The sequence below is a fragment of the Bos indicus genome, chromosome 13 (genome assembly GCF_029378745.1).
Source record: "Bos indicus isolate NIAB-ARS_2022 breed Sahiwal x Tharparkar chromosome 13, NIAB-ARS_B.indTharparkar_mat_pri_1.0, whole genome shotgun sequence".
NCBI classification, from domain to species: domain Eukaryota; kingdom Metazoa; phylum Chordata; class Mammalia; order Artiodactyla; family Bovidae; genus Bos; species Bos indicus.
In genome coordinates this window covers 28,435,336-28,459,015 of record NC_091772.1, presented here as the reverse complement: position 1 = coordinate 28,459,015, position 23,680 = coordinate 28,435,336, and the positions used below count along the sequence as shown (strand labels likewise).

The window sequence follows — 23,680 nt, the reverse complement described above, 5'->3', positions numbered from 1 at the left end:
GCGAGAGGACTGCAGCCGTGAACCGCTCGCACTTGAACTTCAACTGCGTTGTTTTCTGTCCAGATATTCCAATGGAGACAGTTGGAAAACCTGTATTTCAGAGAGAAGAAGTTTTCTGTGGAAGTTCATGACCCACGCAGGTAAGCTAGAAATGTTTTTTCCTCCTGGGAGTGCTGACATATTACTTACATTACTATTTTTGTGCTGTCACTGTTCGTGTTATTAATTAGGGGGAAGAAGGTGGTTGATTGGGAGAATTGAGTTTTGTTTTTGTTCTGTGTGTTGAGAAATGCAGTGTGTGTGTGTAAAGAGCAATGCCATGATCATCTCATCTGACTACATGTGTTACTTGCCCGTCTATGTGGAGTTGTCTTTACAAGCCGGGGCATTTTAGGAAAAATTTGTAGCGCTTTGGAACGATTACCAAATTAAAGTGAGCAGTGGCCTGAGTCCTTTTAGGAAGTTTTTGCCAGAGAAGAGTCTGAGGGATGGCTTGTCAGTTTCTGAGACTGTTTTTGGTTGGACAGTCAGCAGCAGAGGGAACCTCCAGTCTAAAGAGTTGTGCTGAATGGTCTCATTTTGTGAGCTGTAACTTTAGGGTATTCGCAGTGGTGGGTGGATATGAAAGAAATGGAAGTCTTTTCCTCTCCACATCACATTGTACCCCAGGGAGCACTCGTGTCAGAATGAGTGCTCCCCAAGTCCAGCAGCGAACAATAGGGTCCCGTTTTGGAATGCAGCAAGCCCTTCGAGGAAGGTTCTCGGGGCTGGGGGGTGGGGGGGTGCACTGTGACTTTTCCTCTCTTTGTCTGCTAGTCCTAGAGTTACAGGCAGCCCAGAAGCGGCTGCAAAATTCCCTGAAAACAGACCTAATGCTTAAGGATAAATCACTTTCAACAGGTCCAAAAGCAGACTGAGAACAGGAAGGAAGCCTTGGAAAGACAGGCGGAGGGCAGGGTCTCTAGGGGAGTAAATGGGAACGTGAAGTGCTGTTGCTGCCCCGGCCGTGGCTCAGGGCAGAGGAACTGTTGGCACCAGCTTCGCACACACATGGCTTCTGGGTGCTCAGGCCAAGGTGCCTCCCAGAAAGCTCTCAGCACAAGACCTCCAGAGTAAGATTCATGCCCCATCAGAGGGTGAGGCTTGGGGGGGGCGGGGTGGCGTCTCTGCTCCTGCAGCCAGTGATAACCCAAGAGGACTGATGCACCACTCGCCTGGTCGTGTAATCTGCGTGAAGCAGCCTCCCATGTAGCCAAGAGCACCCTCCACGACCATGGTTACTATGCAGTCGGCAAGCGGAAAACGACTTAAATCCAGGTGGTGGTCAGGTGATGACAGGAGTGCTGGTGGCATTTTTCAGGGTCCAGCGATGAAGGGTCTCACGGTCTGGAGACCCAGTCTCTACAGAGCAGGAATCCATTGGTGCAGGACAGGTGGTAGGAGAGATGCTGAAAACAGTTTCCCCAAATGAGTGCTACAGTGGGTCAGATGCAGAAAACACGGACGACTGACAAAATAAAGATGGAGATTGAATGACCTAAGGGACTGAGGGTAAGGACTAGATAGCCTCTCCGAGCCTGTGTGCTGCTGGGAATTTTGCTAAGGCAGAGGTACCTTGGACACATCCTTGCGTGTGAGTCTGTGTGTCCACATCCTTGCATGTGAGTCTGTGTGTCTGTGTTCTTGTTCTCTCTGGGCCTGTTGTCCTATCCTGTTGTAATACCAAATTCCCTTCCTTTTCCCAAGGCCCAGGGATATCGAAAAGAGTCCATACCTCACAAGTTCCTATTACCTGGGCCTTTAGCCTATTACATGAAAGTGATCCATCTCACATTGTTGAGTAGCATGGGTATTCGGGCACTGTCCCGCAACAGTATTCATAACTTACTATGTGTTGCTTTGTATAGAAAAAAGTCAGACGGGGTCTACTTGCCCTGAAAAGAACTTCTAGCACTGCTGAGGAGAAGGAATAAGGAACTTAATGTTTATTAAGTGTTTGCCATGCACAGCCACTGTTCTAAACACTTGGACTGCTATCTCATTGGGTCCTTGCTATAACCCTGAGAAGTAGGCACTAGTGTTCTTGTCCTACTTGGGAAATAGGCCCAGAAGAAGCACAGTAACCTGCTCCAGGTTACAGAAAGCAGTCGGATGGAGGCAGGGTGTGAACCCGGGGAGTCTGGCTCCATAGCTCACGTGCCTTCCACCACATTATACATGGGCAGCGGGTACCAAGTGCCAAACGACACAGCCCCTAAATGCTGCAGCTGGCCAGGCTGGTCTGGAGAGGCATCCTGAGAAGGAGAAATCTTTAGCTAAGGACATAGAGCTCAAAGTGGGCCCTCTGGGGGATAAAGATGTCAGTCAGGTGGGTGTCAGAGAGAGGAGGGAGGTAGAAGAGCCAGAGGCAGCCTGAGCACTGAACATGAGCCGTGAGCACATCCCCTCAAGGAATGTATTCCTGGGTCAGCCTGGAGTCACCAGCAGAGAGAGGAGAGGGGGACAAGGAGAGGCCAGATGTGGCCTCCTTGATGTCAGAGGTGGAAACCCAGGTTGACGATGGCACTAAAGGTGCACCAGAGTAGGCAAAGGGGACCATTCTAGATTAGCTGCTAAGCTGAGTGGTGTAGCCAAAGCTCCAACCCCGTCTTCCACCTGGCGCTGCAGTAAGTGCTGTTCTACAGGACTCCTGGCGCTCCTCCAGTTAAACGTGTCATCCTGTTGCTGTTGCCTTGTTTATTTGAACACGGAAGAGTCATCTAATAGTCTGTACTTTGTTGGGATGGTTCAGTAGTCAGCCCCTCCCCCAAACCAGGAAGGAAGCCAGGACTGAAGTTATAGGATGGCAAGAGCAGGGGCAGAATCGTGTCCTGAAGACCAGTGTCCCGGGACATGGTGAGTACAGAGGGTGGCTCGGCCGCCACAGAAGATACTTCAAGATTTTCTCTCCTGGACATGCATCCTGACACAATACCCAGCATTGTGTCTGCGGTTCACTGGGCTTGGCAGATATTCCATTTCTAAGGTTTTGGCCAAACAGAAGAGTCGGTGGGATGGGAAGAGCCTGAAGGGAACCCTGTAGAGAAAAGACCAACTCATAATCGAGTGTGAGAAACACTCTGAGAGCATCTGATTCAGGTGCTGCTGGGAACACCCAGGCCGGCCAGCCTTCTCCCGCCTCCTACTCCTCCACCTTACCTGAAAAATACACCTCACCTGGCTCTGCTCTCTCTGCTGCCACTGAAGCACATTTCAAATGACTTTTCCTTTCTAATTCACCTTTTCTAGGAGGGGTAAAAAAACGTATTTACTCCCAGGATCAGCCATTGCTGTGGAAGCCAGATTGAGTGTTCGCATCGCATTTCAGAGACCATGGGGGTTTCCTTCTCACTCTCTCGCCAGCTCTTTTTCTGTTATTTTCAACTTTGTGTTCTTCCATGAGCTGGTATTTTACCTTTGGTTTTAACCAAAAGAAAGAATAATGCTCTGCTTAGAATCTGTAGCATTAACTAACCACCAGTTTGGAATTCCTCCTTAAAAGTGGGTCTGTAGAACACCTGCTGTTAAATCTTGAGACCCTAAGAGAAGATGATTGGAGCAGCTTCTAATTTCCTTCAAGGAAAAAAACTGGCCATGAAAATAATGTGATTATTCATAAGTCCTGATCACCCCCAAGATTCTGGAAATGCAGTAGCTCAATCTGGAACACATATTGTTCTTCTGATGTGCACATAAGATACCCCAAGCCTCACCCCACTGCCCCCTCACCTTGCCCTACACATGCACACATGCAAGTATGCACACACTCATTCTGAGATTTCACTTGCAAAATCGTGTACCCATCCTATAAAATACACTTCACTAAGAACACAATCATATAACTTTTCCCCCATGATTCCATTAATGTGATGAATTACATTAGGACCAGTCTCTCCCACCTTCCATTTAAAGTCTGATTGCCTCTCTCTGCACCGTACAACATCCTCCACATCTCCTACATCCGTGTGTATGTGGAAGTGGTTTGGGTAGCAGGAGGGAGATTGGACGGGCCCATTTCTTTCTGCCTTCCCTATCCTGATTACTTTTATACCCCACCTGCCCTCTGAATATATTTGAAATTGAAACCAGCTCTTTCAAGGAAGATTGCCTAAGAATAACATAAGGAGTCCTGATTGCCTTAGATGATGTGGTGATTAGAAGAAAATTTACTCATCCTTCACGACAGGCAGTGTTGCCTGGTTAATAAAGGGCATTGTCAAAGGCTTTTCCTGTCTCCAAAGTTTGCCTTGGCCCAGTGCCAAGAGCTGAAGATCAGAAAAGACCGTCCCGTGACCTCGAATGACCCATCTTATTCCAGACAAGGCAGAGGCTTAGCCAAATTTTGATCCCTAAGGAGCCAGTAAATCAAAATATTAGCAGGATTCACAATAGCCACGATATGGCAGCAACCTAAGTGTACATTGATGGATGAAGAAATTGTGATGTGTATGCACAACAGAGTATCATTCAACCTTAAAAAAAAAAAAGGAGACCCTGCTGTTTGCAATAACGTGGATGGACCTGGAGGACGTTATGAAGTGAAATAAGGCAGACACAGAGAACAGAACTACATGGTCTTGTTTATAGATGGAAACTAAAAGAGTCGATACACAGAAGCAGAGAGAAGAATGGCCGTCACTGGGGGTAGGGCAGAGCAAGGAGGCAGGGGAAATGGAGAGATACTGGTCAGAGGGTACAAAGGGGTAGTTATGGAAGAATTAGCCTAGAGGCAGAATGTACAGCATGGTGACTATAGTTAATAATATACTGGAAACTGGCTAAGAACAGATTTCAGGTGCTCTGACCATAAACACACACAAGCACACATGATGGTAATATTGGAGGAGATGAGATATTCTTTAGCTTGACTGCAGTGATGACTGTGTATATGAAGATCAAATCATCATATTCTATACCTTAAATAGAATCCGTTTCTATTTAATAAAATGAAAAGCTGGCCTTTGTCAGCCAGCTGCACGTGTGTGCACACAAGGCCCTTCGGTTACCTTTATGCCAGAACTTTTGGACCCAGTGGGTTCTTGGTAAAAGCTGTGGACTGAGGACTGGAGTCCTTCATGGCCAGCGCAGTTGGTTGACCCTTCTGGTTCTTATTCTCCCAGGGCTTCGGTGACAAGGAGGACATTTGGACACAGCGGCATCGCGGTGCACACGTGGTACGCGTGTCCAGCACTGATAAAGTCCATCTGGGCTATGGCCATTAGCCAACACCAGTTCTATCTGGACAGAAAGCAGAGTAAGGTAAGGGCCTCTCCTGGGATGGGGAGGGCCTCTGCGGAGACCAGACCTTCCACTGAGCCTTGAGCTCTCCTAAGGGCAGGGTCCTTGTCTGGATCTTGTAGTTTGGGGAGTGGGCATTGGATGGCTGGGGGAGGCTCTGCATCCCTTGCTCTGAAATGGGCACAGGTACAGACTGGCCTTTTAGGGCTATCAGAGGCAGGAATGAGATCAACTCTTTAAGAGAACAATTCTTTCTCAGCGACCTGGTCAAGAATAGTCAGAGCCACTTAAGCCATTTGACACAGCCAGGTAGGAATTCTGCCTGCGCTTTCAAAGCCCTAGAGCCTCTCCCAGGAGTAAGCAGTCAAGCCCTTTTTGGTGTGTAAACACTGGCATGTTGTTTTCCTTTTGAGAAAATAAAAAGCAACTAGTCTCAACTAATAGACACCACCTAACTGTTGAGGATAATTGCTTGTGAAAACCCTCCAGGCTTTTCCAACTGCCAACTCTTCTTCTGAAAAATGCAAAACTGGAAACATTAAAAAAAAAAAATTAAAAAGCAACAACTCTGTTTCCCTCAGGTAGACCCAGAGCCTCAGGCCTTGATAAACAGTCATCCTCCAAGGGAGGTTTGATGTAGCCCAAGTTCACAGACACGGGGTGGGGGAGGGGTGCATTTTCTGGTGGGTGGGAAAATGACATCTCCCCAGTTCACACAGGGCTTCCGTCAACATTCTGCCCCTTCTTCCTCCTGCCTCGGCTTCTGGGCTCCCCTCGCCTTCCCCACCCAAGCCTCTCCCGTCCACTACCCCTCAGGTGAAGAGCCGTATCAAGATGGGCTCAGTATCTTTCTCAGGATTCTGGTGGCTCAGGAAGGGTGGGGAATGGACCTTGGCCCCTTGCCTAGCCGTACCATCCCCCATGGGAGGTTTTGTCCCAGCCCATGAGTCCTGAAAGGGGAGGAGGTGGCAGGACTCTGGGCTTACTGGGCCCAAGACTTATTGGATTGGTGCCCTTTGGTATTCTTGCAGCTTCCCCTTTGGTGTTACTTTCCTTCTGGTTGGAGATGCTTTTTTCCTGGCTTGGGGAGAGGACTGGAAGGAGAGCTGTTGAGCAGGAGGCAAGAGAAAGATAGTAGGACAATAGGGCAGGAAGGAAGCAGACAAACCCTGAAGTCATCGTTCAGTTTCGAATCACAGCCTTTCCCATGTGGGGGTCACTTTCTCCTCTGTAACACATTTTCTCCTCTCCTAGGTCTTCTTCCTGACCCCTCTTTCGGTCATTTTCTGGGATGAGTGGGCACAGGGTGGAATATTTTTGTTGCCAGGAATAATGAGAGTGTTCTACAGCTCTGCTGGTGATGACGGGCTTTGGCACAGGAATTTGAGGCCCGATTAGATCCAAAGAAACAGGGCCAAAGTGCTTTTGACTCATGCTTTGTATTGAGACAGTGGGTGGGTGTCAGCGATTTGCCCTCCGGTGGCAAGAGTTGGAGGTCGAAACCTTAGAACCTGATTCTGTCCTCCGTACTGTTTGGCAATGCATGATGAGAGGTAAGAGAGTTTGACAACCCTCCTGAACCCCACTACCGATTCCTCTTGCGAGGACCTCACACACACTGATACTCAGTGTTGAATGCCGAAAAGAAAAAACATGCTTCACCCTAAGGATTAGCTGTTTGAACTCTTCCTCCTTGTGCTGGCTTTTTGCATTAGAACGTCTTTGGGGTAATTCAGGAGGCTCATCCTTAGGGTTCTACAGCCCTGTTGAAGGTTGTCTAACCTGCAGTTGGGGAAGCTTTATGGAGCAGGCTTACAGGTCAACCCACTGATACAGCAAGTAAACCTTTAAAAGTAACCATCAGGGACTTCCCTGGTGAACCAATGGTTAAGAATCCGCCTGCCAATGCAGGGAACACGGATTTGATCCCTGATCCAGGAATATCCCACATGCTGCAGAGCGGTTGAGCCCGTGTGCCACAGCTACTGAGTCCAGAGACCCTAGAGCCCATGATCCACAGCAAGAAAAGCCACTGCAGTGAGAAGCCCATGCACAACTAGAGAACGCCCAAGCACAGCAATGAAGACCCAGTGCAGCCAAGAATAGTTAATTAAAAGTAACTATCAAGGATGACCTGTTAACAAGAAGTGTCTTTTAAGAGACCAAACCAAATGCTTATAGCCATAGAGAACTTTCACCTCAGCAACCCCTGGAGGGCTGAAGGAAATACACCTATTCCTAGGAGCAGGAGAATTTTCCCCAGATAAGCTCTGAATATTCACAGGTACTCCAGAGCCCATGCATTTTCTTTTGGAACCAGTTCCTCTGCCTGTGGTATTAGGCAAGAAACAGGTTGCCCCATAGGGAAGTCCAAGGATTCTGCCTTCTCTTTCTGTGACCCTGGACAAGTCTTTCCTCACTCCTTGCTTTCCTCAGTTAAAGAACAGCAAAGAAACCCCTGACAAAATCATTGACTGGGCCAGGGACACAGTGTTTGTGATTGCTTCAGGAGATGGGAGCTATCTTTCATTATTGTCATTATTAATCGAGCATGCTGTTCCCTGGCCGACACCTGTATGAAGTTTAAACTCTTTAAAAGTACCCCCAAACCAGAGATGATAAAATTTGCCTCAGGAATTGTGTTACAACACCTTTCAATTCTGGAATGTTCTTTAGACAATAGCAATGTGACCCATCTCCAGTGGGCAGGATGGTTCCAGGTGCGTGATGGTTGGCAGACCTGGGATGAAGTGTTTCCAAGTATTTCTGAGCAGCCAGTATTGGCTGGCATGCTAGCCATTGCTTCACACTCTACTGTAGTGGGCCGTGCCAACCATTCCTTTCTCTGAAGTGCTTCAGCAAAGCCCAAGCCTCCTAAGGAATTCTTTTCAACCCCAGAAACAAGTGTGGTCTGGTGGTTGGAGTCAGCAGGGGTAGGTAACCGAGAAGTCTTGTGCTCATACACTGGCACTTGGTTATTTTCTTCTTTCAGGGTTCTGGTGTAAGTCGCTTAAAATCTCTCCTTGTCTCTCTCTTCTCTGTCTCACTCTCGCTCGCTCTCTCTCACACACACAGCCTGCATCACTAAAGACAGAGAAGAACGAGGATGAATACACACACACACACGCGCGCGCGCACACACACACCCACACACCCACACACACACCCACACACACCCACACACACACCCTCCGTCACTAAAGACAGCAGAAAGAAGCCCTTCTGGTTCCTTTCTGGTGGCTCCTTCAGAATGAGAGGCTGTACAGTCACCAGTGACATTTGGTAAATTACATCTGCTGACCCCAAAGATCAGAAGTGTCATCAGCTGGATCCTGCCAACCTATGTGCCCAAGGAATCTCTAATAGAGTTCAGAGGGAAATATTTGAAAACTTAAATTGTTTAGAGTGAATATTAGTCACTGTTCCTCTGAATTCAGATTGAGGACTTGTTGAGTTGGCCCCCAGATCTAACATCTTTCCTTCTTAATATTTTTTCCCCACTTGATCCAATCTGCTATTCTTTATTCTGTCTAGATCAAAAGCCAAGTGAAAGCATGGTAGAGGCTGATTAAACCTGGCTCACAGAATGCCTGTAGTAATACTTAGTACAGCAAGACCCTCCAAGCAAAACGTCTAGAACTTTGGAGGCTCTTTGACCCAAAGACTTGACTTTACAAGGAGGGAATCTCCCCATCAAGTTGTCTCCTCTATAGTGCCCTCTCTCCTCCTGATCCACATGGGCATTGTGATATTTCCATTCCAGACAGAAGTCAGTAATTTCCTAAAACTTCTGAGAAGCTAATCTCCCTCAAAAGCACACATGTTATCCCTTTTTCCTAGTTTGTTTCCTGTCTCCAAGGTTAGCATGACAGGGATGGGGTCGAGGGGGGACGGGTTTCCCACGAGATTGATGAGATCCCCTAAAATATCCAATGGAGTCATTCATTGAACCTCACTTAGCAAATTCCTCCCAGGACCTGATTTATAGCTTATTCCAATTCCAATGACCTTGATGTCTGTTATCTAATTTAGTCCTGACATCACACCTCTGTGATGTGGGTTTTAAGAGCTCCATTTTACAAACAGGGATCTCGGGATCAGAGAGGTTGGAAATCAAGGTCAATCTATGATTTACTGGAAAGAGCCGAGATTCCAGTCCAGGTCTTTCTGACTCCAGAGCCTGGATCCTTCACCAGGGTGAATTGGGCTGTGACTTCATGAGTTATTCTTGCATAACTGCAAGCGTGGGCTCCTCTTGGTGATGCGTGGGCCTTGGTAAGAGAATAGTGTTGAAAGAAAGGAAGTGATGGATTGTGCTTTCTCTGCTTTGCTCAGAGGATACAACTTAGCCAGGTGCATGTGATTGATATTCTGTGTCAAAATGAAACGGAGGCCTTCCTGCTTTCTGCTACAAGCCAGAAAACCCTGCCAGGGGCTGGCAGCTGGGATTATTTCATGAGCAAGGATGCCTTCACCGCAGGAAGGCGGCCTGGTTCTGAATGTAGGGACAAAAGTTGAGGTCGGAGAGGAGACAACAGTTAAGGAGGGACCAGTTCCTGGCAGTCCAGTGGTCAGGACTCTGTGCTTCCATGGCAGGGGGCACCAATTCAATCCCTGGTCGGGGAACTAAGATGCCACAAGCCACATCATGGGAAAAAAAAAAAGGAAGGATCACTGAGATAGAAGAGTGTGAGAAAGAAGACAAGCCAGACCCGATGAACAAAAAAAGCAAAAAATCTCCGCATTTCCTCTGCCTTTCAGACTCTCATCTCATTTAGGTGAGGAAAGTACTTGGCAGTCGAAAGTCATTGCCTTTCACCAATTTTGGCATCAACACGGAGGCCAGACAAGGGCAGGGTCTCAGGATCCAGACAGACCCTGCTGGAGACCACTGTGGGCACAGGATGTGAGGGGAGCCAGGCAGTGGTCTGCCCACATTCCACGGTTTCTCCTGTGTCAGGGACAGACTGGGCCTCACACCAGCCAGGGGTGAACACACACCAAATAACTGCAAACCTCAGTGGGGAGCCTCGCCTGGTTCTATCCGTGCATCCCTGGCATATCGCCAATGACCGCAGAAAGATGGACACATGTACAGGTTACACTAGCATTGATCGCTGTTTTCTGGAAGGCCACAGTTCAGCAGAAGCCCCTGCCTGAGGAATTATCATGAACTGATTTCCCGATAAAGGAAAAAAAAAAAAAACACCCTCAAATTGTCAGGGGGCACGCAAACCCATCTCCACTTCCAGAGCTGGGAACTAGAGCAGAAAGCTTCACTGCAGCAGTTACTTTTAGGAATGTAATTGTGAACAGAGTCCTCTTCTGATTGCTCTGTTGTTTGCCAAAGTGGGCCAGTTAATTTGTGGAGTCAGTGGAGTCTTAACTGTAATCTGAAGACTTGGGCTCATACATTTAGGTATCAAAATGGAAGCAGGGCACCGTGTCAGGTGCCCCTTAGTGGGAACCAAACATCCCAACGAGCATTTGTTCCAGAAGCCCTTACACACCATGCTTACACACTATGCTTGCACACCACGCTTGCAGGCTGGTAGCGTGGTCACTTCCCAACCCTCTGAGTTTTCGTAGCTCCATGGCTAACACTTTAAGAGTTATGAACCACTTTAGAACTTACTGAAACTTCCTAAACTTTCTTCAGACATCTCTTAAATCATTCACCAAGCTGACAATTATTTTTTTCTCCTTCTTTAAGCACAAAATCCTGTATAATCACTAGTGTTTATTGACAGCTATGTAGGAGGTGGCATGGGGAGGGGAACAGAAGGGGGAGGAGAAGGGAGGGAAGCCGTTCACTCGTCTGACTTCCTTTGACCCTCACAAAACCTTGAGCAGTAGGTGGTGGTCTTCCTGTTTCATCCTTGGGAATAATGAGGCTCCATGAGCCTAAGTCATTCCCCAAATCGGGACCCGCCCCCAGCCCCCAAGATCTATCTGACTCCAAATCCACACTCTGTAAGCCCTGTACACACAGCCTGGGGGATGACAGGTTTAGAAAATTCCTAGTGAGTCACCTCTGGAGTCTTATCTGCTCCCGAGGGAAAGTTTCAGAGGATGAGCGATGGGCCCCGGGACACACACAGAAAAATACTGCAGTTCGGGCCATGAGGCCATTTGCTAGATCTCAGGATGACAAGCTGTAGTCAGCGTGTCCTCGCCAGGAGGGGAGTGTCCTCCACCTAATCTGTCCAACCCGCTGATCTTTTTAGTCGAAGATCCATGCCGCCCGCAGCCTGAGCGAAATTGCCATCGACCTGACAGAGACGGGGACGCTGAAGACATCCAAGCTGGCCAACATGGGCAGCAAAGGCAAGATCATCAGCGGCAGCAGCGGCAGCCTCCTGTCCTCAGGTGAGCAGACCCTAAAAGAGGTCCCCGGGCAGCAGGGCTGCAAGCCCTGGGTTGGGGCGGAGCGCTCTGAGGGTAGGTGAGGGGGGCGGTCAGGACCATGTGGCAGGCTCGGCGGAAGCTGGCTCTGGCATCCAGAGCAAGGTTTGCAGTCCAGCAGGGATCAGAGAAAATGGCCAAAGATATGGGGGGTGGGGAGAGGCGGAAGAACCACACAGTGTGCGGAGGACGCACAAGGGTCTTAGAGCAGCATCCAGAGCCTTCTCGAGGCTGATGGCCAGCCGGCAGGAGTGTCTGCTCCAGGGGTGGAAGGAGGGATCCCTTGGGTGCCACTCAAGGAGAATTACCTAAGAAAGGGCTGAAGGTCCGAGTCATGGTGCTGAGGGACCTGCACTGTGTTCCCAGGGGAACTTCTTGAGGCTTTCAAAAGTACAGAAAACTCTTGATCATTTGGAAAGGAGAGTCTTGCTGTCTGGCGCCTTTGGAAAGAGAGGATCAGCGGGTCTGATGCAGTCTGTCTCTGCAGGGCCCTGGGCAAGTGTTTGTCATCATTCGAAGCTGGGAGGGGCAGAAATGCCCTGAGGTTTCAGGTCTGGCTGGATTCAGGAGAAGGGACACCGTTTGCTGAAGTGACAGGAAGGGGAGTGGTTTGAGTTGGGCAGGGAATCGAAGAGAAGGAGGCAAAAATTTCCTGAAAGTGTTACAGAAGTATAATAATGCTGGTCACCCTCCAGGCCACACAGTCACGGCCGGATTATTCTTGGGGCCAGTGTCCTCTTCCTTGCCTCTGAGCCAGAGAGTGAAACAAGAAGGCTTTGTCCTACCTTATCTTCCAGAGTCATTTCTATACAGCTGGTGGCAGCAGACAATAAAAAGGGAAACAAAAAAGGAAAAAGATTCCTCAGTACCATGATGACCGGGAGGGCTGGGATGGGGCGGGGGGGAGATCAAGAAGGAGGGGATATATATACAGTTATAACTGATTTGCACTGTTGTATGGCAGAAACCAGCACAACATGGTAAAGCAATTATCCTCCAATTAAAAATAAAAAAGAAACTTAAAAAAAAAGGAAAAAGACAGGAGTAGGGAGAAGCTGAAACCTGTCTAGTTAATTTCTGGGCTGGTGGAGTCCAGTCAGAACCGGAACACATTCAGACCTGAAGGGCAAGGGTGAGGATTGATCGGCCTTTGTAAGGTCCCCAGGGACCCGTGGCCAGGTGTTCACATGGCCATGGGTTTTACAAAATCTGTGAACATAATACATTTAGCCACCAAAATTATATAAGTGTCAGGCCCCACACAGTTGGCTCTGCCTCTGCTAGGTCACCATTAAGGATCACTGTCAACCCCTCCCTGTCTTGGATCCTTAAAATGTTTTCATCAATACAATGGTCCGAGTAATCATTATTTCTGAGGCTTACAGGGTTCCAGTGAAGACCATGGACAATGCTGTAGCAAAGAGAATGTTTTCCAAAGTCCAAGACCCCTGCCTGGAATTTCAGCCACTCCTGATTCCCTGCTGAATGAGGGAGGGCAGGGCCAGCACTGTGATTGTCCCTGAGACACTCCCCTGTGTGCGTGTTCAGCTGCTAAGTCATGTCAGACTCTTTGTGACCCCATGGATTGTAACCCGCCCAGCTCCTCTGCCCATGAGATTCTCTAGGCAAGAATACTGGAGTGGGTTACCATTTCCTCCTCCAGGGAATCTTCCTGACCCAGGGATCAAACCCACATCTCCGGTGTCTTCTGCACTGGCAGGCAGGTTCTTTATCACTGAGCCACCTGGGAGCCCAGAGTCTCAGATTTGAGCCTGGATTCATCTGCCCACCATCCTCCTAATCTAGCCCCTATGAGGCTGACTCTTCCTCCAGCCTCAGCTAGGGGCACATCCTTGCTGTGGTTTCATATCCACTCGGAAATCCACATTCTTTTTGCACATGGCATGTTATACCCAGGAGGAGAATAGATTCTTCCAGCTCAGGTGTATCAGAACCCCTTGGGAGGTTCCTTCAAACTCAAATAGCTGTGTACTAGCCCTGGAGTGTCTGATCTATGAGACTGGGTGAGACCAGAAATTTGCCTTTCTAGCAAGTTCCAACAAGTTCCCTGGTGCTGTTGATGCCACTGGTCTGGGGACCTTGCTTTGAGAGTCTCTCTTCTTGTTGAAGAAGAGAGAAAAGCTTGAGGTGGTTGTACAGCTCAAGATCAAGGAACTTAGGTCTCCCCACTTTTACCAAATGAACCTAACTAGTATCTTTTTTCAACTATTTATTTGGCTACATTGAGTCTTAGTTGTGGCATATGGGATCTTCATTGCATTGTGCAAGATCTTTCATTGCAGCATGCAGGCTTTAGTAATTGGGGTGTGTGGGCTTGGTTGCTCCTTGGCATGTGGGATCTTGGTTCCCCAACTAGGAATTGAGGTCATGTCCCCTGCATTGCAAGGATTCTTAACTACTTGACCCCCAGGGAAGTCCCTCCTCTCCCCACTTTTACACCTATGTCCTGGTCCATCTGCAGGGGCCCCTTGTCTCTGGCACCCTCCAGGGATGCAAAGCTAACAGCAGGTACAGAGGAATGGGTGAGCAGGAGCCCCAAAACTTCTAACATGAAACGACATTACTCAACCATCAGAGATGAGATCCAGGCAGTTTTAATACTAAGCAATTAATATTAAATTTACTAATTTAATAAATTAGTTTATTTAGAGGAAGCAGTTCCTCTCTGTTATCGCCATCAGCTTGACATTAATCAATCCCATGGGTTAGGAGATGAATCAACTGCTGAATCCACTCCCACACCTAATATCTTTATCCCAGGATATTAGAGCTGTTCTAACTTAGTGATGAAGACCCCACGCAAAGCTGTTCGGAAGTTGATGGAAGCAACCGGGGTCCCCTGACCGCAGCACTTCTGCAGTGGCTTCGTGCATAGGGCCGAGGCCCTCTGGCTTTTCTCTGCCTGCCCTCTGCTGCTCAGCTAAGTGAGAGGAAGGCTGGGTGGAGGATAAGGTGGGGAGGTGTGAGTCGTGCCTGTGACCAGGCCAGGGAGCGTGTGACACTCGACCCAGCCCTGCGAGATAGATCTTGAAGAACTGGCCTTAAATGCAGAGACGGAGGCTCTGTGGGGAGGTTTCCCTCCTAACTTAGGAAAGGCCATGGGTCAGTGGAGGGAGAGACTGTGCACCGAAAGTGTTCCATCAGCCAACACAGGGAACTTCTAGGACCTGTACATCGGGCCATTGCGGCCTCCAGGTGTGTGCTTGCTGCGCCTCTGACTTTCCATATGCAGGAGAAAAAGATGCCTTCTCCTGAGGCCTTGTGGTCCCACCTGGAAGGGATGGTTGCCCATCCCCCAGGTGAAAATATAGGCTGGCTCCCCACCTGTGCTTTTCATCCTCTAGACTGGGGCTGCCCAACCTCTGGGCCACAAACCAGTACCTCCCTCAGATCAGTGGCAGCATTGGATTAGAAATAAAGTGCGCAATAAATGCAGTGCACTTGAATCATCCCAACCCCCTCACGCCTGCCCCGAGCCCACGGAACTGGTCCTTGGTGCCTTAGTGAGCCCTTCTCCGCTGCACACTGAGAGGCCTACATTTTAGTGACTGGCTTGCATAAATGAGAGAGCTCCAGTCTTTCTGGATGGACCTGATTTAAACACTCTTTTATGATACTTGCCAGAACTATGATCTACCTCTCATTCAGGAAATAGGATACCCAGTGTCCTATTTGATCAGTTATTTTTATTTCCTTCACAAATACAAAAAAAAATATTTTGTATTGGTGTGCATGTCTGGGTCTTTTTGACCCCATGAACTATAGTCCACCAAGCTCCTCTGTTCATGGGATTTTCCCAGCAAGAACTAGAGTAGGTTGCCACTTCCCCCTCTAGGGGATCTTCCTAACCCAGGAATCAAACCCAAACCTCCTATGGCAGGTGGGTTCTTTATCACTGACCTGGGAAGCCCACCTGGTGCCTCATTAAAAAAAAAAAAAAGGTGCTGTCTAATAGTCCTGAAAAACATTTTGAAAAACTAATCGTCACTCGAAAATCCTTTTTTCTAGCTCAGTGCCTGACACCCAGTAGTTGCTCCATACATGATTTTTAAAAATGTTTATATTATTTCCCCATAACTCATTTATTTGATGACTGGAAATTTGTACCTTTGACCCCCTTCACCTATTTCCCCCACTGTCACCCCCTGCCTCTGACAACCACCAGTCTCTTCCTTTTATCTATGAGCTCAGGGGAGGTTATGGGTTTTATTTGTTTGTGTTTAGAGTCTATATATCAGTGAAATCAAATAGTGTTTGCCTTTCTCCAGTTTATTTCACTTAGCATAATGCCTTCAGGGTCCATTTATCTTGTTTCAAATGACAAGATTTAATTTTTTTGTTATGGCTGAATAACATTCCATTGTGTGTGTGTGTGTGTGGTAAAGTCACAATTTCTTTACCCTTTCGTCTACTGGTGGACACTTAGGCTGTTTCCGTGTCTTGGCTCTTGTGAATAGTGCTGTAGTGAACACGGGGATGGAGATATCTTTTCCAGTTAGTGTTTCATTTCTTCAGATAAATACCCAGAAGTGAAATTGCTGGGTCATGTGGTAGTTCTATTGTTAGTATTTTGAGGAACTTGCATACTATTACATGGTGGCTGCACCAGCTCACATTCCCACCAGCAGTGTAGGCAGAGTTCCCTTTCTTTTTCTCCACATTGTCACCAACACGTGTTCCTTTTGATGACAGCCATTCTGACAGATGTAAGGTCATTTCCCACTGTGGTTTTGATTTGCATTCCCCTGAAGGTTAATGATTCGGGAAATCTTTTCATTAATGATACTGGTCATATGTATGTCTTCTTTGGAAAACGTCTCTTCAGACTCTTCTGCCCATTTCTTAATTGGATCTTTTGTTGTTGTTGTTATAGCGTTGTGTGAGTTTTCTACATATTTTGAATATTAGCCCTTTATCAGATATATGATTTGCCAATATTTTCTCCCACTCAGTAGGTTGCATTTTCTCTTTGTTGATGGTTTCCTCTGTTGTGCAGAAGCTTTTTAGTTTGATGTAGTCCCATTGTTTATTTTTTTTTAATATTTATTTATTTGGCTGTACTGGGTCTTAGTCGCCACACTCAGAAGTTCTGATCTTCGTGGCAGTTTGTGGGATCTTTGGCTGTGGAATGTGGGATCTAGTTCCCTGACCAGGAACTGAACCTGGGCCCCCTGCGTTGGGAGTGAGACAACTTAGCCACTGGACCACCAGGGAAGTCCTGAGTCCCATTTGTTTATTTTTACTTTTGGCGCCTCTGGTTTTGGTGTCAAATTTAAAGAAATCATCACCAAGACTGATGTCAATGATACACAGTTATTGAAATTAAAATTTGAAGGATACTAGTAAGAATCCAGTGTGTGCTGCATTTTAAGAACCTTCTGTGTTCCCAGAGTATATGGTATCTTGGTCCTTGTCAGGATCTCTCATAAACCTACCACCAACATTTTCCATCAGATTATCATGATGGTATCAGACCTTCAGAGGTTACTCTTTTCAGATCAGACCCCTCCTGCAAATACTATCCATCTTCATTCTCTTTCGTTCATCCTTCCACCCTTGTCTGTCTCCAAATTGTGTTGTAACTGAGCCGTATAACCACACTGTGATATTTTACAGTATAAACATTTTTTTCCAGCTCCCGAACTTCGCTAGGAACTATGCATAGCATTTTAAAAGTTATAGCCTCTCTCCTCAAAGAGTTTGCATACTGTGTATTGATATAAAACAGAGATAAAATATTGTCAACTTCTAGTAACTCTGAAGGCAGTTTTCCTATTTAACAAGGCCACATCATTACCAAGTACTGGACTTCAGTCATTTTAAAGGAATCTGAGGTGTCAGATGCTAAAGAAATGAAGAAATGTTACGGATATTGTTAAAGAAGTCAGAAGTCCACTCTTACTAATGGCCCATTCAGGGGCTAACATTTCAAAAAGAAACAGTCTGCATAGTTGAAATGATTTACTAAGGCTCGGGGCCAAGACCCCCTGAGATTTTCAGTGGTGACACCCAGGCCTGTCCCGTGGGAGATCTGAGTAGAGACCCTTAGAGGTGCTGAGCCTTCTGAGCTCTGCTGGATTAAAAGGGGTCAAGCTCTTACTTCCTGACATTGCAGTGTATGAGATTCAGATTCTAGAAAGGTTAGGGAACCAAATCCCAAATCCATTTGTAAAGGGGTGGCGGTGGGCAGGCTTTGAAAGATGTGAGGACCCTTGTCTCAGAGCACGTCTACTGAGAGATGGCCTGGCCTTCCCAGGGTCCCCAGAGGAGGGGATATGGAGGCAGCTCAAGGCGCAGCCCCCCTTCCAGGCCAGCAGAGCCCCACCCACTGCCCCCATCATAGTCTCCTCACAAGCTCTGCACCTCTGGGTACCCAGCCAGCCTGCCACCTGACCACTACGGGGGACGTGGGGGTGAGCAGGGGACATTGTAGTCACTCTGCCTAGTTGCTCAGTCACTCAGTCCTGTCCGACTCTTTGTGACCCCACGGACTGCAGCACGCCAGGCTTCCCTGTCCTTCACCATCTTTTTCTTAAAACCTCAAAAATGATGGGAAAGGGAGGAAAAATGGAATGACAAAATAAAAGACACAAGAACTGCATGTTGAACACACATGGCCTTTCCACAGATCCTCTGAAAGCAAGAGAGAGTGGAGGATTGTCCTAGCATTGCTTCTGGAATTTGCCATCCCAGGACAGTTCTGGTTTCAGTGGGAAGGTAGGGGCTCAGGGAGATGTGTTTTTGCTTTTAGCCCATTTAAAGAAAATGGCACGGACTCTCTTAGGAGAGATGCTGTGTTCTGCTTCCCCATGTGGATTGTTGCATTAACCATCCCTCCCCCCAAACAACAATAAAAAAAGTCACTGTGCATCCGTTCTTAAAGAAATAGAACAATGAGACATGTTCTTTTTTTGAATGGAAATACAGGGGCAGAAGCCACCCACTCTCTCCAAAACAGAACGGCATGTTGTGTCTATAAATAGGAGTCGGGCTATGGGATTAATGAGATGGCAGTTGAGTCATCTTCATTGTGAAGAGCAGGATTGCAAAGAATGTGGTGATGGGTCTTGGGTTTAAAAAATAAAATTAAAAAAAATAGCACAAAGCCTTGCAGTCTGCTGGGGTCACTCAGCTCTGACCTTTTCCGCTCTGGGGGAAAACATGTTGTACTGAGCGTAGGGCCTGCTCTGTCTGGGACCCGTCCATGTCCATGACTCAACTCTTCACACGTTCACCTTCTCTGAATGCCAGCACTTCCTGCCATTGTTGGGAAGTTTATTAATAACTAGTGTAACAATGAGGGTGCCAGCTATCTGCCATCTCTCCTTCCAGAGGACTGATCTGATAGGCGCCTGCCAGCTTTATAGTTCAGGGCTGTGTTCAGCTCAGAATACACAGCCCTGTAGTTGGTATCAATCACACGATATTTGGGGGCTTTTTTCTTCTTTTTGTCATCTTTTTTTCTTTTAATGTAGATTTTATTCCTACAGTTCAAATGTATTTCCTTTATGTTTTGCAATTACTTGATATCAATTTTTTTGCTGCATGGCATGTGGGATCCTAGTTCCCCAAGTAGGGATTGAACCCGGGCCTCCTGCATTAGAAGTTCAGCGTCTTAACCACTGGACCTGCAGGAAAGTCCCATCTCCATCCTTTCTCTTTAGCTCTCGATTCTACCTCTTCCCTGTATTTCTCTTCAGCTTTTTCAAGTTCTGTTGTCCTCTTAAGTCTAATGATGCCCAGGTTCCTGGGCTCAGTGCCCTGCAGACAGGGTCAGCCTGCAGGACTGCCAGAGGGCTCACCTTCTGCCAGGGTGTGTTTATACAGGACTGTGTAACTGGTGAGGGCTGTGAAATCTCTGTGGAATAGATGTTTCTGGCCGTGGCTTGTGCAGGACAGGCCTGAGTCAAAATACTGAGAAGACAGCATGGTTGTCCTTTTCTGCTTTCTCATCAGGGGGTTAAGAAAAAAAACAAAACCATGAAAGCCATTTATACTGATATATTTCTGCCCTCCTGTGTAAAGGAATATTTGCCTCCTAAAGAAAACCAGGACAGAATGATCATCTATAGCCTAAGTGAATGACTTTGAAACTGACGGAATTTTAAACAGTGATAAAGAAATCACTGTCCCCACCCATAGGCTTTTTGCACTCTTCCCATTTATTGAGACCAGCCTTCTCAATATTGCCATCAAATCAGAATTTTGGAGACAGAAGAATAAGCCCTCGTATTTCACAATATAAGAAATAGAAACCATGTAAGTTAACTCATAACAGTAGTTTCAACTGGGTACTTTACCAGATGCTGCCAAATTTTTATTAATTTTTATTGAAGTATAGCTGCTTTACAGTGTCTTGTTAGTTTCTCCTGTACAGCAAAATGAATCAGCTATACATGTACACATATCCTCTTTGTTTGGACTTTTCTTCCCATTTACATCACCACAGAGCACTGAGTAGAGTTCCTTGACTCACACAGTAGGTTCTCATTAGTTATCCATTTTATACCTACTATCAGTAGTGATACTGATTGATTGATCCCAATCTCCCAATTCATCCCACCCCTCTTTTCCCCGCTAAGTGTCCATACGTTTGTTCTCTACATCTGTGTCTCTATTTCTGTTTTGCAAATAAGATCATTTGTATCATTTTCCTAGACTCCACATATATGCATTAATATTATTTGTTTTTCTCTTTCCGACTTCACTCCATATGAGTCTCTGGGTCCATCCACGTCTCTACAAATGACCCAACTTCATTCCTTTTTATGGCTGAGTAATATTCCATTTATATATGTACCACATCTTCTTTATCCTCTTTTGATGGACATTTAGGTTTCTTCCATGTCCTGGCTGTTGTAAACAGTGCTAATAGAACTGCAGTGAATATTGGGGTACATGTGTCTTTTGAAATTATGGTTTTCTCTGGGTATATGCCCAAGAATGGGATTGCTGGATTATATGGTAGTTTGTTTTTTATTTGTTTAAGGAACCTCCATAGTGGCTGTATCAATTTATATTCCTAATAGCAGTACAAGGATCCCTTTTCTCTACACTCTCTCCAACATTTATTGTTTGTAGACTTTTTTTTAATGATGGCCATTAGGATGGGTGTGATTTTTTTTTTAATGTTGAACTTGTATCTTACAACTTTCCTGAATTTGGTTTTTAGCTCAGATTATGTATGTACATGCATGTGTTCTTTGGATGGATATGTTTGCTCAGTTGTGTCCAACTCTTTGCGACCCCATGGACTGTACCTGCAAGGCTCCTCCATCCATGGGATTTTCCAGGCAAGAATACTAGAGTGGGTTGCCATTTCCTTCACCAGAGGATCTTCCCAATCCAGGGATCGAACCCAGGTCTCCCATACTGCAGGCAGACTCTTTACCATCTGAGCCACCAGGAAGCCCATGTGATGGGTGTCAGTAAAACCCCATTATAGTTTTGATTTGCACTTCGCTAATAATTAGTGATATTGAGCATCTTTCCATGTGTTTATTGACCATCTGTTTGTCTTCTTCAAAGAAATGTCTATTTAGGTCCTCTTCCCATTTTTTAATTTTTTTCTTTTTTTTCTATTGAGCTGCATGAGCTGTTTGTATATTTGGGAGATTAATCCTTTGTTCATCGCCTTGTTTGCAAACATTTTCTCCCATTCTGAGTGTTGTCTTTTTATGTTGTTTATGGTTTCCTTTGCTATGCAAAAGCTTTTAAGTTTAATTAGGTCCCATTTGTTAATTTTTGTTTTTATTTTCATTACTCTAGGAGGTGGGTCAAGAAAGATCCTGCTGTGATTTATGTCAAAGAATGTTCTGCCTATGTTTTCCTCTTAAGAGTTTTGTAGAGTCTGGCCTTACATTTAGGTCTTTAATGCATTTTGAGTTTATTTTTGTGTATGGTGTTAGGGTGTATTCTAATTTCATTGTTTTGCATGTAGCTGTCCAGTTTTCCCAGCACCATTCATTGACTAAGAAGCTGTCTTTTCTCCATTGTATATTCTTGCCTCCTGTGTCATAGATTAGGTGACCAAAGGTGTGTGAACTTCCTCTGGGCCTTCTATTCTGTTCCATTGGTCTATATTTCTGCTTTTGTGCCAGTTACCATACTGTGTTGATTACTTCTAGTATAGTCTGAAGTCAAGGAGCCTGATTTCCTTCAGCTCCATTTTTTTTCTTTCTTAAGATTGCTTTGGCTATTCAGGGTCTTCTGTGTTTCTGTACAAATTGTAACATTTTCTGTTCTAGTTCTGTGAAAAATGCCATTGGTAATCTGACAGGGATTGCCAGCAAATTTGGAAAACTCAGCAGTGGCCACAAGACTGCAAAAGGTCAGTTTTCATTACAGTCCCAAAGAAAGGCAATGCCAAAGAATGCTCAAACTACTGCACAATTGCACTCATCTCTCACGCTAGTAAAGTAATGCTCAAAATTCTCCAAGCCAGGCTTCAGCAATACGTGAACCGTGAACTTCCTGATGTTCAAGCTGGTTTTAGAAAAGGCAGAGGAACAAGAGATCAAATTGCCAACATCCGCTGGATCATGGAAAAAGGAAGAGAGTTCCAGAAAAACATCTATTTCTGCTTTATTGACTATGCCAAAGCCTTTGACTGTGTGGATCACAATAAACTGTGGAAAATTCTGAAAGAGATGGGAATACCAGACCACCTGATCTGCCTCTTGAGAAATCTGTATGCAGGTCGGGAAGCAACAGTTAGAACTGGACATGCAACAACAGACTGGTTCCAAATAGGAAAAGGAGTACGTCAAGGCTGTATATTGTCACCCTGCTTATTTAACTTCTATGCAGAGTACATCATGAGAAACGCTGGACTGGAAGAAGCACAAGCTCGAATCAAGATTGCCAGGAGAAATCTCAATAACCTCAGATATGCAGATGACACCACCCTTATGGCAGAAAGTGAAGAGGAGTTAAAAAGCCTCTTGATGAAAGTGAAAGTGGAAAGAGAAAAAGTTGGCTTAAAGCTCCACATACAGAAAACAAAGATCATGGCATCTGGTCCCATCACTTCATGGGAAATAGATGGGGAAAAAGTGGAAACAGTGTCAGACTTTATTTTGGGGGGGTCCAAAATCCCTGCAGATGGTGACTGCAGCCATGAAATTAAAAGACTTACTCCTTGGAAGGAAAGTTATGACCAACCTAGATAGCATATTGAAAAGCAGAGACATTACTTTGCCAACAAAGGTCCGTCTAGTCAAGGCTATGGTTTTTCCAGTGGTCATGTATGGATGTGAGAGTTGGACTGTGAAGAAGACTGAGCACCGAAGAATTGATGCTTTTGAACTGTGGTGTTGGAGAAGACTCTTGAGAGTCCCTTGGACTGCAAGGAGATCCAACCAGTCCATTCTGAAGGAGATCAGCCCTGGGATTTCTTTGGAAGGAATGATGCTAAAGCTGAAACTCCAGTACTTCGGCCACCTCATGCGAAGAGTTGACTCATTGGAAAAGACTCTGATGCTGGGAGGGATTGGGGGCAGGAGGAGAAGGGGACGACAGAGGATGAGATGGCTGGATGGCACCACTGACTCGATGGACGTGAGTCTGGGTGAACTCCGGGAGTTGGTGATGGACAGGGAGGCCTGGTGTGCTGCGATTCATGGGGTCACAAAGAGTCGGACATGACTGAGTGAGTGAACTGAACTGAACTGGATTGAATCTATAGATTGCTTTGGGGAGTATAGTCATTTTCACAATATTGATTCTTTCAGTCCAAGAACATGGTATATCTCTCCATCTGTTTGTGTCATCTTTGATTTCTCTCATCTGTGTATCATGGTTTTCTGCATACAGATATTTTGCCTTCTTAGGTAAGTTTATTTATTTTTTTAATCAAAGGATAAGTGCTTTACAATATTGTGTTGGTTTCTGCCATACATCAGTACTTATGTAGGTTTTTTCCTAAGTATTTTACCCTTTTCATTGCAATGATAATGAGATTGTTTCCTTAATTTCT

At 46.1% G+C, this 23,680-nt stretch overlaps 1 protein-coding gene across 12 annotated transcripts in view; it reads left to right on the top strand.

Annotated features, from left to right (window-relative positions):
* Positions 1–23,680, top strand: part of FRMD4A (FERM domain containing 4A) — a 750,010-nt gene that overhangs the window by 674,941 nt on the left and 51,389 nt on the right. For all 12 annotated transcript variants that reach the window (XM_070802094.1, XM_070802096.1, XM_070802095.1 and 9 more), the window contains 3 exons: positions 64–140; positions 5,160–5,298; positions 11,505–11,646. In XM_070802094.1, the coding sequence (XP_070658195.1) occupies positions 64–140; positions 5,160–5,298; positions 11,505–11,646 (358 nt within the window). The remainder of the gene's footprint in view (positions 1–63; positions 141–5,159; positions 5,299–11,504; positions 11,647–23,680) is intronic.